The 19,054-nt window shown below is 49.4% G+C and overlaps 1 protein-coding gene across 3 annotated transcripts; it reads right to left on the bottom strand.

Moving 5' to 3' along the window:
- Positions 1–10,340: 10,340 nt before the first annotated feature.
- Positions 10,341–18,119, bottom strand: TBX22 (T-box transcription factor 22). Of its 3 annotated transcripts, none has more exons than XM_075053721.1 (8): positions 17,984–18,119; positions 17,755–17,884; positions 17,324–17,425; positions 16,853–17,027; positions 16,516–16,680; positions 15,655–15,719; positions 15,483–15,568; positions 10,341–12,590 (listed from the first exon to the last, which is right to left on the bottom strand). In XM_075053721.1, exons 1-8 carry the CDS (start codon positions 18,117–18,119, stop codon positions 11,980–11,982), a joined length of 1,470 nt encoding a protein of 489 aa, XP_074909822.1. In that variant the 3' UTR covers positions 10,341–11,979. The 3 variants fall into 3 exon arrangements, with proteins under 3 accessions (XP_074909822.1, XP_074909824.1, XP_074909823.1); XM_075053723.1 differs by having other exon boundaries at positions 12,472–13,650; XM_075053722.1 differs by having other exon boundaries at positions 12,472–14,525.
- Between the last annotated feature and the right edge of the window lie 935 nt (positions 18,120–19,054).

The raw sequence follows: 19,054 nt of genomic DNA on the forward strand, positions 1-19,054 counted from the left end.
AGAGCAGCAGAAATCCCCTGGGAACACACTCCACGTGTGTATCACAGACAGTATGGTGCCTACATGCTGAGGTGGAATGGACAGAATTGCTTCCCAAAACAGATTAATCCATGGATTAATGGTTAACGGGAGCTGCTGTCTTTGGGACTGTCCTGCCATTAGCAGCAAGAATCAAACAAGAAGTCAGTATTAAATGAATAACTCACAGCAGTCAAACTTTTTAGCCTTCTACTAGTTTGGTGCATTAAAAGCTGAAATAGTACGATATGTCATGAAATGTCAAATTTACGGTGAAAAGGGGCAGAGCACGACGGGCAGCCAAAAAAAGGCTCGATGCACTGACGGCACCGATCCATCATCACCCCGCTCTGTGATCGCCCGCCTCCGAACGGAGAACGCTGACCTCCTGCTCCCACCTCCGACTCTGGGAAGAAAGGAAAAGCCAAGATCACCGAAAAAAAACCTTCACTGCTTCAGTCCTGTATGCTTCTGTTAAAGTTATTGGCTTTTGGCCGTATCCTGGCCAGGCTGCAAATGCAAAGCATCAGTCGTGCCCTGGGCAGGTCCGCCTGCACCCTGCCCTTACAGAGACCAAGGCAGGGTTCCTTCCGAACCCCCTCCAGGTGATTTCTGCTTCCACGCCGAAGGAAATCATCACTGTGTTTTAGCTCAATTCTGCTCGCACTGGGCTTGATTTTGGGCAGCGCTGACCATCTGCAGCCCAGGAGCGGCTGTGGGGTGACACTTGCAGGGTGGGATGTCACCTCGTCCCGCGGTGGCTGTCATCTGTCCACGCTTGTAAGTGCGATGGAAAAAAAATCATGGAAAGATAAGGAGGAAGCGGGTCCTGCTTCGGCCTTCTGCTACAATCCTTCAGCATCAAAATGGTTTAAAGGCAAAGCAAAAAGGAGACAAAAAGGGCTGTGGCTGAGGGGAAACGAGGTGGCGTGGGATTTACCGGAGGAGATCCTTGGTTTGCACCGGGAGCAAAGCAAAATACAAAGTGAGATTAACAAAACAAAACGAATAGGAAAAGAAAAAAAAAAAAAAAAAAGCAAATGGTCTGTGATAACCCAGATCTCATTGTTAAATGTTATCGGTGTCTACAGGTTACTGGAAAAACAAAAGGGCCAGATGGCAGCCCTTCGCCGGGGCAGGGCTGTTTGCTAAGGGCTGCAGGCAGCGGCAGCCCCGGCACTGCCCGGGAGGGAGGAAGATTCCTCCCAAAATCCCAATTCCAGATCTGGGAGCTCCCCACGAAGGTGCCCTGGCAGCACGATGGACGCTCCCAGTGTCCTCGCACGGAGCGGGGATGTAAGGAAGCTGCTCCGCTCCCCTGCTCCGGCTTTCTCTGTTTTCTCCTTTTGATGCTATTTTTCCAATTGCTTTTTTAAACTAAAATTGCTTGCGTGAGTGCTGGAAGCCAAAGGGAGGTAAGGTGTGAGCTGGCCCAGGCTGCTTTCAGCAGCCCTTGCTCTCACCTTGATGGTTGTTCAAGTCTAATGCCTCAAAATCTGTGGTGGTAAAGCCACAAATCAGAGAAATAGTCGTCTCTGCATTCCTGTGTCACATAGAATTTTTCTATGGAAAATCAATGCTGTAAGCTAAAATCAATGTACTTTAACTTCAAGCCTGTATTTCAAAACCAAAGAAAACTTCCTCTTGCTTTAACCCTCTGAACAAACAAATCGATTTTATCTTTTATTTGCTAGAAATGTGGATAATTATCTCATCAGTGCAAAACAATATCTTACTGAATTGTTTCCACTACTTCAGGGAAGAGGTGTGTTAGTGGGGTGGGATCGGGATGCTGGGAGGGAGGGAAGAGGGCACAGAGCTGGAAAGAGAAGTGCACTAAATTGATGGATAATAAATATTAACCAATTAATGAAATGGTTGATAGATTTAGTCATGTCAGTGAAGGCTGTTAACAAAGTATTGTGAAAAGCAAACTGACAGGCAGACCTGACCTGGCCCTGGAGAAGGTGTTGAATTATTTTTTTCCATCGTCTCAGAGGGAAACAGCGCTCAGTGCATCACGCGTGAAACCAAATGCTACCAAGGCCACTAAAGGGCTTTTTTACGTCATAACTTTAAAATATCAGAGCACAGGACCTGCATCCATCCCAGCACAGAGCATGCCACGAGGGGATGCGGCTGAAGCCCCAGGAGGGACGCTGGGTGCACAGGGGGCAGAAACCTTGTGCCGTCCGTGGGAAGAGGGTTTCTTCATCCATAAGGGCTCGGGGGTTTCGAAGGGGTTTGCTGCAACCCGGAGGGACCACCGGAGAGCCGAGACCTCCAGCCCTGCGGCACCGGGGGAGAGCAGCGCTCGCCAGATGGGAGAGGAGGAGTGGGACGGCAAGGATGGGGATCCACCGCCGGGACACGGTGGTGGCATCCAGGGAGCAGCACGGGGTGAAAATCCCAGCGGTTGTGTTGGGGGCGTTGGAAACACCCCCAAATGAAGTACGTGCTATTTCTTAACTCTTTTGATGTACTAGCACGGTGCTCAGCCTGCGCCACGGGGACGTGGCGGGGACAAATGAAACAAATTACCAAATCACAGCTCTGCCTCCCTTGTTTCCCCCCGCCGGCTTCTCTCCACGTCCTGAAGATGGATTTGCAGAAGTATGTCAGCGAGTCGCCTCGGCGCAGCCCCGGCATTTCCCGGCGAAGCTGCCCGAGCGGCGTGTGTGTGCCGGGGGAGAAGTATCCCCTTGCAAGGAAAACACGGGGCAGGTGCGCGTGTTGGGAATAGAGCCCTTCAGAATTAACAGCCTGAAAGAATTTGGTAGAGCTCAATTTATCGATCGGTGCAAACAAGCAAAAAGTGTGTTGGGTTGAGATGATTAAATGCGATGGGGTCTTTTCTTTTTTTTTTTTTTTGTGAAACCGGTGAAAAATACCAAAGGCATGACCGAGGAATTAATATGCAGCCTCTAAACATGCTGCGGGGAAAAGTCAAGGGGAAGCAAACAAAACCCAAAATAGATTTATCTCCAAATGTCCCGTGAAGCCAAGGAATCCACTGATATAAACACAGGAATTGCAACTGGCCACATGAAACAAAGCTCTGCTTTCAGTGGCACCTGGGGATGGCGAGATGGAAGTAATTCCTCTTTAATGAAGATATTGTTATGTGTCTGAGGCTTTCGGCAGAGCAGCAATCTCCACTGCCTGGGAAAAGAGGGGATTAAGTTACAGACCGGCTCTGCTGGAGGAGAAACCCCCTGTTTTAAGCAAAACCTTCGCTGGCGTTATCTGTTTAATGTGTTGCACGCCATTTGCGGCATAAACATTTCCAGTTCATTTTAATTTCATATCGTAGGAGAATAATAAAGACAGCAGGGTTATTGGTCGCAGCTGCGTGAATGTGGCAAATGTAACTTGAAGAATTATTCTGTCAAAGAGACAGAGCCAGATATTATTGTTTTTTCCCTTACAGTCTTGCCAGCGGTTAAATCGGGGATTTTATTAAAAATATTCATGTAATTAAAATCTATAGTCTTGAAAGCCTTTATAGGAACTGGAGTTAAACCAAAATAACACATTTACATTCAGATGTTGTGGGTTTGTAACAATATGATGCTGCCTTCAGTTAATAAAGCAAAAAAAGAAGGTTTTTTTTAACTTAAGTGTTACATTCTAAAATTTAGGCAGCTTTGAAATGTGCAGTGGTTGAAACAGCTTAAAAGGACAACCTTTCTAGGAAACGTTACATTTGGTTATAGAAATTCATTAGTTATGATCTGGGCAACTGGTGTGTCCTGCGAGGGAGAAATGAGTTTTATTCAGCACACATGTAGTTTTAACAACCAATGCCCAGGTTTTCAGCCGTTGTCCATCAGCGTGATGGATCGTCCTTCCCTCCTCTCACTTCCCAAACCCCAACCCCGGCTGGAACAGAGAATTTTCCCAAAGTGAAGGAAATACCCCTGGCGTAAAGCAGACCAAACAACCACCCAGAGACGTTTCTTTTTTCTGCCTTTTTTTTTTTCTGCTTTTTCTCGAAGCTTTGTCCAGTAATAAACAACTGTTTCAATCTGCTGCGCTGATCAAAAGAAATGTTTTAATCAGTCCCAGGCAAAATATCATGCTATTATGTTATCACTGGAGCAAATCATCAAAAATACAAAACAAAAATATCGGTTTAATACGCTCCAGATCAGGAATGTCTTGAAGAAACTTGCCTTCCTCACAGGTGTGTCCTATTTTAAGAAAAAAAAGAGGAATTAAAGCGCGGGGGCTGGCGCTGGGGCGAATGTGGCTGTCAGGGCAGAAATGTCGAGATCAAAACTGACCAAGCCCAATTACTGCAAATAAACCGCTCAAAACGCTTTCCCTTACCCCAGGGATGTTTTGATTAATTTTTTTTTAAACTGACAAATTATCTGAAAATCACTCATCTGTGTTTTCACCTGCTGTGAAGCAAATCCACGGGGAGAGCTGTGGGGACACCAACCTGGTCCCTGCTACCTCCAAACCGCGGCTCTGGCTGGTGAGGGATGGATTCCCAGAAGCTTCCAAATTTTGGAGAGAGTTTTCCCACCGGGATCCTGAGCAGGGTCTGGATCCGACGCAGGGTGATGGGAACCGTCAGCAGATGCAGGAGCATCCCTGCCCTGCGAGCCTGATGCGTGATGGCTAGCAGAGGTGCTCGCCATCTCCTCCGAAAAATTTCAGCTTGAGCAGAGCTGGATCTCATTTCCATCCTCTGCTCTGTTCTGTGTCCAGGAGACCTACCCAGTGAAATTCCTCCTTTTTATGGCCCATGATTCCAGCTGCATGTATGATACTCGAAAACAAGTTAAAAATAAGTGATCTTTTGGCCATTTGGGAAGCTCGAGTTTGGAGCAGGGTGCTGCGGCTGTCTCACCAGCCAGACCCGGCAACCACACTCCTCGGATCAGCAGTTAATGGGATGTGTTTCTCAGATGGACCTTTTATACACGCTGGATTGAAGAAATCCCGACTCTCCATAGGGTCTTCAAAGCGGCGAGAGGAGCCCGGCAAAGGGGAGAGATCCGCACCGGCACACGCGGCTCTCAAACACCGTCCAAACCCATTTGACCAAAAACCATCTCAGAAAGGAGGGACATGGGCTTGGGAAGGAGGAACGGCAGCGGGGATGAAGCACCCGGACCTGGCCGGGTCCAGATGAGCTCTTCCCTGTCCTCTCCTCGACACCCCTTGCCTCAAGAGCCTCTCATGTGCAATTGCAATGTCCAACGTGGCAAGTGTCAGTGCTTCCGAAGCACGAAGGCTTTTGAAACGTTGGGTTTTGTTTCAGTTGGAAACGTAGTTTGGGGCTTTGCTTTGCTTTGATTTGGTTTAATCTTGAAAATCTTCAGGAAACAGAGTTGTATGTCTTCTACCAGTCTAAATTCTTAAATTCTGGTAGTATTGAGAAGCAAAAAGGGCTGATGTTATCCGTTAGAATAGCCCAGATAGAGACATTATCCTGCTTTTATGAAAGCCAAAGGCCGAATTCATATTTATTTGAGCTGCAGCAGAATCTGGCTTATATCCTGGACATTACAACATATTGTTTCAATCTATATTTTTATTAGCAATATTGATAACGTTAGAAGAAATAGGATACAGGAAATAACTTATCAACTTTGATTAATTTTACAGTAAGACTTTTAATGAAGATAAAAGAAGAATTCAGCAAAGGGCTGAAGCTAATGGCGTTGCTGGTAAAGGGAGACATGCGGTACCTGCACGTCCTGAGCGGGGCAGCTGTATAGTCAGCATGGTTTTTACTCCATGGAAGAAAAATAGTTGGCAATCAATTTTTTTTTAAAGACCATTTGTTCTCTGCTTTAAGTTTATTAACACTTTCCTACGTAACGATTACTGCGGGACTGTAGAAATGAAGATATTTGTGTAAACCTAAATTAAATCTGTTTGTTGCGCACAGGCAGTGGTGCCTGTAGCTCACACTCCTCCTTTTAAAGCCCTGGGCAAATATTCATAGGGAAAGACATGCAAAATGCTCTCATTGCAGGGAGAAAAAAAACTAATTCCAGCCCCTAAACCTCAAGTCCTGCAAGAAGATCAGCTCTTACTTGACTCACTTGAAGGCACCTTTGAGATAGGGAGGTTTTGCGTTCGAGCATCCCCGCGGCTTTGGGGTGTGCGGGAGCTTTCCAAGCTGCCAGCCTTCCCTCCATCGTCTGATATTAATTCTTAGTTTAAACACTGTATTGCTGTATTATGAACAGTTTAGCACTTGAAATGGCCCTCTGTATCTGGATTTATGCTCTTCTTTGTTGTGTTTTTTTGGGGTTTTTTGTTTGTTTTTTTTTTTTAAGTTTAAAGTGGCAGTCTGCATGGAGGGCATCGTGGTGCCGGTTGAGGATAAACCAGTCCAGCCTCCTGGATCCCTCCACTTTGTCCTGGTATTGAAGACCCCCATGAATTACAATCCCACCCCCAAAATTTACCAAACTGCCTTAAATATACAGGGCTTTTTCTGCAGCGTGTTTAACATCCCATCAAAAGCAGAATCTCCAAGGTGTTTAAAGTAACCTAAGATGGAAAACGATGGTTAAAGCCACCGAGTGCTCGGGGTGAGGCGGGCACAGCCAGGGCAGCATCCCACTGTACAAACAGGTATCGCGGTCCTTCCCACGGCGATGCTGACTCATGTTTAATATTGTGTATTTGCAACCTTCCCGGCGAGTGCAACGGCGACGAGCATCTTCTCCCAAACCTGAATAAAAAAGGGTATTTCTGCTGGTTTCAGGCTGCAGGTCCACGGTGAAGGGATGCAGCAGCTCGTTGCCGGAGCAGAAGGCAGCATCCACCCCCAGAGCATCACCTGAGTAATAGCAAGAGTAACTCTAAGTAACCATGCGAGTCCATTACTCTTTTCTTCCTTTGGAGTCGAGGCCCCGTTTTATTTGCAGGCCTGACTGGAAGCAGATGGACCTGTCAGGGCTCGCTCACGCAGGTGAGCCCGCTGGGGCGGATGAGCTGCTAAGTGCTCCCAGCTGCTGGGCAGGGCCCGGAGGAAATTGTTGGAGCTGGGACCCAGCTCAGAGATGAGATCTGGAGCCAGCGCCAAGAAGGAAAAAGTGAATTTCTCCAAAAAGCCGTTCTCTAAAAACCTGAACGAGCGAGGCTTTTAAAATAAGAGAAAATGTCTGAAAACCTCTTTAGTGCATCTAATATATCTTCAGACTTCAGAGAGCTAGAAGGCATCCTGAGCCCCTGCCCCCATCTCTGGTTTTGTTCAGGATCTGCCTCCTTAGACAGCAAATATTATTTTTCCTGGGGGTTCTCCCTTATCGCTGGTGTTTTCCTCTCCAGAAAGGTCTTGAGTTTTACTTGCTGGTTTGTGTCATTTGATTTATAAGCTCACGGGGTCCTTCACAAAACCTGGACTACTTCTTGTACATAATTGCTACAATAAAATTAAAACTTGGTGCTTTAGGATAAGCAATCTGGGAGGAAATTGTTTGATGTATGGACGTAGACGGTAGGTCCTTCTTGGGAATGTCACCAAGGGGACGCAGAGGAGAATTGGGTTTATAAATGACTGTAAAATTCAGAAACTACACGAGCTCGGTGAGAGCAGAGCTCTGGTGAGCACAAGCAGCTTGCAGCGCAATACCCAACATCTGCAAAAGTCCTTGCAGCCAATTTAATTCCCAACAGCCGGGATTGCTGCGCCCAGGCTCTCTGACACCGGCTTTAACTCCACGGGGGCCGGGGGGCTGCCATTTGCCCAGACACGGCCGAGCACAGAAAGGGGTGCCCCGAGCTTGCATCCTAAAATGCAAATCAACGGGCGAAAGAAAAGGTGATTGACAAGTCCCAAGCTTTTATACAGATTGCAAGGAAGGTGTTTTTTCTTGTCCTTTGCAAAATTACTTTAGTTTAAACGCCAGGGACTGCAAAGTGCGGCCCCAGCCATCGAGCGCTCGTAGCACAGCCCCGGGAGGAGTCGGGGGACGCATCCCCCTGTACCCAGCACCCAAAATACATCGAGGGGCTGGGAGAGCTGCCGCAGCGCTGGAGATTTTAAAATTGTGCCTTCAGATGCTGTACCTCTTATTTAGCTTTCTGAGGCATGTTTTAAAAGAGTTACTGCACGTTTTGTGTATTCTGGGAGACAAACAGACACCCAAAACTAAGAAGAGAGGACACGTAAATATTGCGGAGTCATCTGTTTCCAATAGCGTGTGTTTACATATTAATGTGCAATACAAATTTGTAAACATGAGCATTTGAAACTTTTGTAGGAACCGATACTGGCCTTTTCCCTTTCTGCAGCTTTATTGGAACAGCATGTCCCCCCTGGCCCCAGCCACACATGTACATCGTTTTAACACTGGATGCAGTTCAAATGTTCTGGGTGCTTATTTGTTCTGGTCTATCTTGCTATCCAATCCTCGTTTGTTTTGCATAATTGTGATACAAATTATCATCTAATTACAGACCAAACCTCAGAAGATCAAATGTGAACCAAGGCACTTCGATCAGAAAAAGCGACGTCCCACGGTCCCCTTACACGTTTGGCTTCTCCAATAGATGTATTAAATTTGGGTGAAACTGGATAGTAAACTGCACCTTGATTAAAAACATTATTGCCGGGGGATTTTTTGTCTCCTTGATTTTTAAATCAGCTTCCCGGTGTCGGAGCACCGAGCCCGTCCCATGTCCCAGTGTCGAGTATGGACGCAGTGCCCTTGGTATGGCCAGTTTTATTCGCCAAGTGCTATAAATGGGATCAGATATTCCCAAGTAACTTCAAACTCCACTTGGGAAAAGTCAAAGGACTACCAGCTAAGATTGTTCAGCAGGTTTAATCTTTTAAAAAAATCTTTGATTATTTTCTCCCTGTTCCCCTTTAAAAATAGCATCATAATACTGGGTTTATGTTTGTATTCACCCACTAAGTCTAAAGAACTGTGAACTTTTGCCATTGCCACAGGTTTCCAAATATTGTTAATGGGAGGAAGTCCAAAGCAGCATGTAATGTATTTGTATTTACAGGCACGTGGTCCGGCTTGAAATATTGACCTCGATTCCCCCAGTTTCATATTTAATAAATTATGATTTATTATACTGACTTACTCTCTCGAGTTCTGCCACTCACCTCCCACCAGCAGCCGTTTTCGCAAGCACCCCTAGAAAGCAGCGAGCAGGTTATCCCCTGTTTTGAGCACAGTTTTTCTCATATAAGCAGAACTATCTGTGTTATAATGTGAACGACTCAGATGAATTACCATTGCTGGTGTGGAAAATATTCCCGTGCCAGGACGGTCGGGGAGCCTTGGCTGGATCTGAAGTGACCACGGGGGCATCAGGACAGAGAGCTATGACTGCCTGAAAATATCCCCACATCTTTTTCATTCATTGCGATGATTTTTGAAAGGATAAAATCAGGAGGTAAAGGCAAAGGAAATAGAAATGAACCTTGGAGAACCCAGATCTGACAGTTTCATGCCGTGCTGACCTCTCGTATGGAGCAAACTGGTATTTCTACATCTGCCTCACCCACGCTGATGAGCACTGCGTCCTCCCTGGAGCTCGGTGCCAGCACCCAAGGGACACGGGTGCCGGTGTCCCGCATCCCTTGCAGGCACCAGGCTCTGGGAGCGTTTTCCGTGGGGCTGTGATCGGGGAGGGTGGCGAAAATTGGGCTCTTACAGGACCAGGCGCATCAAAACCCAACCCAATTCCACTGGAATTCGATGAGCATCGCTGTTGGAGCATAACCCCCAGATGCTGGGTTTGTAGTTTCATGCCAAAAGGCACAGAATAAACAGGCAGCTCTGGGAAATCCCGTGCCCGTTTGCAGACATGCTCCGAGTAGGAATGAGATGGGTCCCATCAAAGAAAGCATTTGCTCAGCTGTAGTAGATGGAATTTATCTGATCTCAATTTAAATAGCTATGGCTGTAAAATTGTCCGTACTGGAAATATCTATTCTAGTCATTATCGGTCATGTTTTTAACTAGACCAACACTGATTTATTGGATCACCAGCTCATGGCCAGCAACTCTGGAATATCTTATACAACCGCAAATATTTGGAAAATTGGAAGTTACCCACTGCATCCACCCACGAATCCGTGACTGATCTGGAAGAGTCTTCCAGTTCCCCCAAAGTATAACCACATGTGGGGGCCGATGCTCGGTCCCTCAGCCCGAGGGGAGTGCTCGGAGATCCGCAGCGCTTTGCAGAGCCCGTTCCCAGCGCCTGCAGCGAGCTCGCCCGCGGGAACTCGGCCACCACCGATGATGAGGGATGGCTTGGAAAGAAGGACTCCCGAATGAAAAAAAAAAAAGTTTCTTTTCTTTTTAATAAAAATAGTGAGATAAACTGCTAAGAAACAGCACAAGAAAGCAGGGTTGTTCATTTTTACAGTTGTACAGACCATTTAGCAAGGCAAGCTTGGCCCACCGCTTCATACTGGTATCGTTGGGGGCTCTGAACGCTTAAAGCAGGTAAATTAGGGAAACCAATGTTGTCTGATTTTTAGCAAAGTCTGATGAAAGTAAAAGTGTGAATTTTTGTTATTTTAACAGCTTTTGACACAGCTTGTTCTGTTCTTAATTTGTTGTCTGTTACGGGTGAAAGTAAAACCAAAATTCTGATACCAATTTTGAGTTTTAAACCTGCACTTCATCCCTAAATAGTGCTGCATTACATTTGTAAATACAGAATTCTCTTATCTTAATCCCAAAATGCGGCCGGTCCCAGTCAAGCATTATTTTCAAATCTCTGTCATATATCAAATAATAAATTTGGCTTCAGGTAGGGACTGAGCATCGATCAAATAAAGAATAAAAGCTGTGCCCCATTTTATTGCGAGTTATATTGTGCCCTTGGGAGCTAGAGATTATTTACAGGAATAACAAGAATATCCACAGGTTATAATAAAACAAAGAGGACTTTTGGAAGGAATAGAAAAATCTCATGTTTTGGGGCCCATAGTGTTGTAACTCTCCAGAAAAGCTCTGCCAAGGAGCATCCCAGCCCCTTCCCTCGGGCACAGGCTGGCAGATGCGATCCCAGGTGGATCTTCCGTGTCCCCCGAGGCTGAAAGCGCTGGGCAGGAGGGGTGTCCTGTGGGGCTCCTGGAGGTGTTTCATCCCACACGGCTCTCCGAGGTGTATCCCCCGCGGTCCCCCAGCACGGATCCGTCTCACCATGGGGGAGATGCGTGACCCCCCATCCCCTGTTCCTTCCCACCACGCCGTCAACGCCGGTGCTGCTCTGCACTACCACCTCCTGCAGATCGCCAGAAGCAGGAGCACGGAGAGGAGGGCTCTTGGGGCACCCCTGCATCAGACTCCGCTTTCTCATCCCCACAAGGTAGGAACACATCCATCTTTTATCCTGTCTTTCTTTACCTTGGCAGCGGATACTTGGATTTACGTCCCCGCTCTGATAACCGAGTCATCTGGGTCCTGGAGAACAAGGCACTTCCTTGTCAGTAATTAGGACCCATTAAAGCCAAGGGAACTTGAGAACATGCTCGAGCACTTGACCAAATATGGCTCCTTTGCTAACTCAAGGTCTCAAATAGTCCCTTTGAAATAAGTGGAAAATCTCAAGTGGGTGAGCAGAAGCTCACTAGGGCTTTGAGCTAACTAAAGGCAAGCTAGATAAAGAGTTTCAGGAAAACATATTTGTAGAAATGTATACGGCTACGTTCCCACTTCAGAGTGCAAATATTAAAAAGGTGACTGTACAGTTTGCTTTTAACCTACAACCGTGACATAAATACTGCCAAAAGGTATCACCTTGCTGTGGATCATCTCAGACCCTCCACGCTCCCAGATCCTCCACCCTCCCAACAACACGACGCGTTTGCCCGCAAAAAAAGTTAAATGCCTAGACATACCGCTCCTGTACCATGCAGTATTTCATAGTCGATAACTAGCAAGCCCTTGGGTATGAAGGAAGGAAAGGCTTGCTTTACATATCAATGCTTAGAAATATTACATAATTCCACTAAAGGCAATGGTTAATTGTCGGGTGCCAGTTAGAGTGATTACATCTGCCATCTCTCAAAGAAGCCGGAATGCTGTCACTCACTTTGAAATGGCTTGCTGCATTCATCAGTCTAGATGGCACAGAGAAGTTATAACCATACAAGCCATATGGAGGATGTAAAGAACAATTAAGTGCTTCCCGAGCAATGGGACTTGATGGGAAAATGTTTCCAGATGCATGTAATCCATACAGCATTTGACTAGCAGAATTGGGTACTTGTAGACATTGCCCGTTTAAGTCTTCAGCTTTAGCATTTTTCAGATGGCTTATGCCGAGGGAAGATAGTTTTGGCATATCCACCATGACGTGGGGTAAAAGATGCGCGTTGGTGCCTCCCAGTTTTTCGTGGCTTGGAAAGATGAGAGACTGTTGTCTTAAGAAGCCGGTAGGACAAATCTTGTAGTAGAGGGGCACGTTGAGGTTGTGTAGGTAGGTCTCGGGGCACGACACGCCAATGTTGCTCGCCGACAAGTGAAACGCGGGAGGTGAGCACGATGGAGAGAGCAGGGGGTTGAGGGGAGAGGGCGTCCCACCGCTGGAGGTCACCGGCGAAGAACTGGAGCTCCCACCTGAAAGGAGAACCAGAAATCGGCCAGGCTGGGCTAGCTGATGTTCGCAGCCAAGGAGCCCCCGGAGGACTCCTGCTCCCGCTCCTCAGCGCCCTGCTGCCGGTGTCCATCCAAGCACAAACCCGCTCCAAGAATCAGCTCCTGGAAAATGGGAAGATCTGTCCATAAATTATATGTCATTGTTACCTGGCACTTGTTTAAGGACAATATTCACACATATCTAATCTTATCCACTAGAGCGGGACAGCTATGAAGTTCAGCTCTACACATACAGGTACCTGCCGCGTCTGTGCCTCGCTGTGTGACCGATAACCTTCTCCTGTTATACATACACCATTGCTATTTTAGGTTCCCTGTTTTTCGTGCAAATTACAGGCAGCTTTTCCCCCTTGTACGCAAGAACAAAAAAACGTATTCAGCCTGATGGAGAATTTTTTTGTACTTTCCTGCTCACAGGAATTGACTAATTTGACTTGGCTTCCCATGCAATTTGAAACATACCCTTGAATACTAGAGGTGTCTCCAGAAACTTCAAATGCACATGTCATTTTAACATTCTCCTTTCTGAAATGAATCAATGAACACTTTCATAATTTTGTAGAAAAGCGACACACGTGTGAGCGCTGCCGAGGCCACTGGTGTATAACATCACTGTTCAGCACTGGCTCGCCGCTCCTCCGGAGCAACATCAAGAGCAAAAACGAAGAAGCAGCGGCTGCTCTGGCGTGGGAATGGTGCTCTGGAGCGGCCGGCCCTGGTGCTAAACAGATGCTGGTTTCATCTAACTGCATTTAAGAGCCGTATGTCTCTGCTGCACATTCATTACCACATTCTTCCAGAGGGTTGGTTGGGGGTTTTTTTCCCCCTTATTTTCATTTCTTACCGAAGTCACTGAGAAAGGAAGGAAGGGAATGCGGATCCGTTTTTGCTCTGTGTTCTTCTCTATTTACATTTAATTCCAAGTGATGCACTGTCTGGATGTGATCTGGTCAGACTTTACATGCAATCAGCAACACAGAATCAACTGTATAAGCAAGCCATATCTGCTAGTACATCAAACCTTAAAAAAACAGAAAGAGTTTGGACGTGGTGCAAATTAAGTTTGCAAAGTCCCAGAAAGCAGAGTATCTTACAGGTCGGGTAACGCGCAGGCAGCACCTAGTCACAATAATCCAGGAATATTTTACGGCTCCAACGTCTCACCCTTCCCCGCTGATGTCAGCGGCTGTTTCACTACTGACATCAGCAGGAGTGGATGCGGGGCAGGGATCCGGTCCTCTCCCCATGTACATACACGTCCTGACGTCCTCCCAGGACTCAGGGGCTTTGGGTCATGTAAAATGATGTGATTGAGGCGATATGCGTGAGTGCGAGGCAGCAAATGAATCCCTGTGCAGCTAGCTGTAGCAGAGCAAAGGAGTGTTAGTATTTGCTTCAAGGTATCCTGAGCAAAAATAGCACAGGATTGTCAGTACAAGTTTGGGAACGGGGATCACCGTGGGGAGGACAGAGCAGCTCAAAGAGCAGATTCTTTCTGCCGTTTCTATTAGGCTTAAAAATCCCAAATTTACGGCCAGTTCTTCCTTCAGCATATTGTTCATGCTTTCTTTTAATTTACCTTCTGGTTTTTGGGTTTCGGGATTTCTGTTTTTCAGCTCTTCTTCAGAAATACAGTTTTATTATTAGTGGAATTGGAGATTTTGTTATATATACATTGGTCCAGAAAATTAACTCTGAAGAAAAATACCAATTGCATTAAGACTAGCAAAAAAAAATCCCAGGGAACCCTAATATTGTAGCATCTGTACAATAATCAAGGCAGTTGCTGTTCTCTCATTCCCCACTGCAGCCCATCATCCATCAGCTCCTCTCCTCGGTACTGCATCCCAGCCTGCAAAACGGGTTCAAAAGGGGCTTTTTTGCATAAAGTGTTTTCTGAATAAAAAAGGAAAAAAAAGAAAAAAAATCTAGTTCTTTTTACAACCTGATAAACCTCTTAATTTCTTCCAAGTCTGGTTTTTTATGTCTCCACATTTCTGCGCCTGTACTGCATGGATTTCTGCTGGGATTTTTGCAGTATTTCCCCACTGACACAGGAGTGATTTGGTGTGCCCCAATATTTTGAAGAGTTCCTAACAGAAATGGGAGTTAAACCAGTGACTTTAAACCCAAACCGGAGTGCTCCAGCGTGCAAATGCCCTGTTAGTTTTTTCCTTCAGCGCTGTGAATAATCAGTTTTCAAATAATACTTCCAAAAGCCTTTTTTTTTTCTGCAAAAAGTCCTGTAAGAGACCGACGGGCGCTTGTCAGGCGGCGGGAGATGGTTTTCCTTGAAAAACTTTTCCCTCTTCCCTGCATTCCTGTGGAGTTAACAGCCTGTGGGACTGCTCCATCCTAAAGAGCGGATAATTTTATTTTCTGGCGCACAACCGGTTTGCTCTCACCGAAGCCGCCGGCTGCAGAAGACCCCGGCGGTCATTATGACCGCGGTTTTAGCTAATATTCTCAAAATTGCTAGAAACAATTAGTATAACGGGATCAAAGCCGTAACAACCCGACTCTAAACCAGCCTCCTGCATACTCAGATTTGTTTTTTCTGCCCCCCTAAATCCGATTTCTGCCAGGCGATGAAGGCAAACCGCGCCGGTACCCTTCTCTTCCCGGGCTGCGTCCTCCGCTCCCCAAATCCATTTTAACAGGAGTTTCGCCCGAAAACACGTAGAATTGGCTTCCCAAAACGTTACCTTGGCTGCCGGTTCGTTTTTTTTCTTAATGGTTTAAGACACACACACACACCCCCCCCGGGGAGAGCGCCGGCCGTGCGGCCGCGGCGCAGCCCCGAGGCCACGGGGAGAGGCGGGGGGGGGAGAAACGGCAGCGAGAGGGACTTACCCTGGCTGTCTGCGCCGAAAGCCTTGAAATCCAGGGCGAGGGGGGGTCGCCACGGGTAGGTCTCCAGGAGCCCGTCCAGGACCCCCCTACGGGGTAGGGGGGAGACCGGGCTCAGCGCCGCGGCGGGGCCGGTGGCCTGACCGGGGGGGATTGGGGGGGTCCCGGCTCTTACCTGTTCCTCCCGGGATCCCGAAAACCTTTGGCGAAGGGATTCCTGTCGATTTTCAGCTTCGTGATCTGGGGAAGGGGGGGGGGGGATAAGGGGCCATGGGGGTGTCGGGGGGGGGGGGCAGGACCGGCCGCTGCAGCCGTTGGGGGTCTTCATCCCCCCCCCAGAGCCCCGGGACTGTCGGGGTCTCCATTCCTCCCAGATCCCGGGATCGTCAGGATTCTCCATCCTCCCCCAGATCTCGGGACTGTCGGATTCTCCATCCTCCCCCGAATCCCGGGACTGTCGGGATTCTCCATCCTCCCCCGGATCTCGGGACTGTCGGGATTCTCCATCCTCCCCCGAATCCCGGGACTGTCGGGATTCTCCATCCTCCCCCGAATCCCGGGACTGTCGGGATTCTCCATCCTCCCCCGAATCCCGGGACTGTCGGGATTCTCCATCCTCCCCCGAATCCCGGGACTGTCGGGATTCTCCATCCTCCCCCGGATCTCGGGACTGTCGGATTCTCCATCCTCCCCCGAATCCCGGGACTGTCGGGATTCTCCATCCTCCCCCGAATCCCGGGACCGCCGGGGTCTCCATCCTCCCCTGAATCCCGGGACTGTCGGGGGTCTCCATCCCTCCCGGGACCGTTGGGGTTCTCCATCCCTCCCGGTCCCCGGGACTGTCGGGGATCTCCATCCTCCCCCAGATCCCGGGACCGTCGGGATCTCCATCCCTCCCGCGACTGTCGGGATTCTCCATCCTCCCCCGGATCCCGGGACCGTCAGGATCTCCATCCCTCCCGGGACTGTCGGGGGTCTCCATCCCTCCCGGGTCCCCGGGACCGTCGGGGATGCCCATCCCGCCCCCCCCCGGTACCTGCTGGTTCTGGTAAGCCGTCACGGTGGTGAACTCGGTCTCCTGGAAGGAGAAGCTGTGCACCCCCTCGGCCGGCAGCGACTGGATCTGCGCCAGATCGAAGCGGGAGTCCTGGGCGATAACGTGGACGCGGGGCTTGTACTTGTGCATGGACTGGAGGATGATCTGTGCCGGGGGGGTAAGAGGCAGGCTGAGCCCCCCCCCAGAGGGAGAAAGGCAGGAGGAAAACCCGATGGGAGACTCGGGTGGGAGCCAGCCCTCTGCCCGGGGGCAAGAGGGACCGGTCCCCCGCTTTTTGGCTTGGGGTGATGCTCTGCCCCGACCCCCCCACACCTACGTGCCCCTTGTCGTCCATCTCGTTGTTGGTGAGCTTCACCCGGTCGAAACTGATGATTTGTCTCATCCAGGTCTCCCCCGAGCAGGGGGAGTCGGGGTGGATGTAGAGCCGGGGGGTGATGCAGGAATGATCCGTGTTCCCCGCCACCATCCACTGCGAGCTGTGATAGACGTACCTGGACCGGACCGGACCGCGGTCAAGCCGGCAGAGACCCCTTCCCCAACACCCCCCCCCGCACACCTATAGATTCTATACATCCATGCCAGCCCAACAGTTCCCCCCCCACTCCCTCTCCCCACGCCTGTGCAACCCCTATTTCACATCGACGCACTGATGGGACCGAGCAGACGGCAGCAAGAGGGATCCCCCGTGGGTGGGTGGGGGTGTTCGTGGGTGCGGGGGGTGTTTGTGGGTAGGGGGGTGTGGGGCTGCCTCGCCAGTGTGTCCCCCCCACCCTCCCCGGGCCCGTACCTGTATCTTTTGGAGTCCACCGGGACGACGTCGATGGCGATGTAGTATTGCTTCAGTGGCTCCAGCCCCTTCACCTTCACCCTGACCGACGGGAACATCCTCCTGCGGGGAGAGGGGGAAGGTCCTGAGCCAAAGTTGCCGGTTAAACGGCGAAAAGGAGTTGGAAAAAAAAACCAAACCCCACAAACAAAAAAAACCCAACTAAACGGGCATGGGGAGGAAAAAAAAAATTCAAACTCAACAAAAATAGCAAGGGAAAAAAAAGGCAAACAAAGAAAAATATCCCCACCGAAAAATAAAGAAGAAAAAACGACAAAGAAAAAGCAAAGCCACAATGAAAAAAAAAGAAAAACCAAATGAGCGAGGGGGCAAAGGGGCCATCAGCGCTGGGAAGAGGTGGGGGGGCAGAGGGTCGGCTGTGCAGCCGGTACCTGCCGGCCTTGGTGATGATCATCTCGGTGCCGATCTCATGGAACCTCCTCCAGAGCTCGGAGCCCTGCAACTCCACCTGCACCCCGGCCCCCGCCTCCCGGCTCTCGGTGCCGGTTTTAGGCCGTTTTTCTGCAGGAAAAAGAAACGGGAGGGGGACGACTAGGGAGGTGGGTTGGGGTTGGGGGGGGGGATTTGGGGGGGGGGGGAGAGGCCCCCACCGGTACCAACCCGGCTCCGGGACTCTGCGGTTCTGCCGGCAAGCGAGCCCGCTCTCTTCTTCGCCACCATCCGTTCCCTTCCTTTTGGTGGAGCGTCCCACCAAGGCTTCCACCGAGAAAGCGTGGGCCCGGGAGCTCAGAGCCATTCCCCCCCCCCTCCTCTACCCCAGGTCTGGGGGTGTCTCCCCCGTCCCCCCCTTTCCCCGGGCGGTAGAGGGGTTCAGGCGGGTGGAGGTGACGGTTCCATCGCGGTCGGTACTCAACGACCCTCGGTCGGTTGCCGTCGGGGGGTAGAGGCGACGGCGGGATCTTCTCGCATCCAACTGAATCAATAGCCGGCTGCAGCTTCCACTGTTTGTTTTGGAAACTGGTGGGAGCATAAGAAACATTGAGTGACATTTCATAGGAGTAACGGGGCGGGGGGGGGGGGAGAGGGAGGGGAGAGAGGGAGGTGGAGGGGAAGAGCGGGGGAAGAGGAGCCGGCCCCGTCTAGGATCAATAAAAGAGTTACTGTTCTCCATTAAATTGTAAAACTCAAAGAAATTTGACATAATTGCACACTAGGGGCCACTTTTCCAACAAAAGTGCAAATAACGTTTAACCAGAACCAGCACAAAAAGAAAAAAAAAGAAAGGAAAAGGGGGGGGGGGGGAGAAGAAAAAGGGGAAAAAAAAAAGGGGGGGAATAAAAGAGAGGGAGAGCTGTGTCTGCCCAGGCCGCCCCAGCGAGCTCCAGGCCTGGGTACGGGGGGGGTTTGCCGGTGTCCCTGGCTGGACCCCCCCAGGGTTTTGGGAGAGGGCCGGACAGGCATTCCGGCTTGACCCCCGGGTTTGGTTTTTTTGGTTTTTGGTTTGGTTTTTTTTGTGTGTGTGTGTGGTTTTTTTGTTTGGTAGGCTTTTTGTTTGTTTGTTGGTTGGGGTTTTTTGGTGGGGGTTTTTTTGGTTTTTTGGTGTTTTTTTTTTAAAGGCAGCAAACCCGCCCCCACCCGCCCGCTCTGGCATCACCCCCGGGATGTTTCCACGGCTCCGCTTCAAAGCGCGGCCCCGCAGCGGCAGCTGCGCTGAATTAGAGGCAGAAATCC

Source organism: Buteo buteo, chromosome 22, assembly GCF_964188355.1.
Source record: "Buteo buteo chromosome 22, bButBut1.hap1.1, whole genome shotgun sequence".
NCBI lineage: Eukaryota > Metazoa > Chordata > Aves > Accipitriformes > Accipitridae > Buteo > Buteo buteo.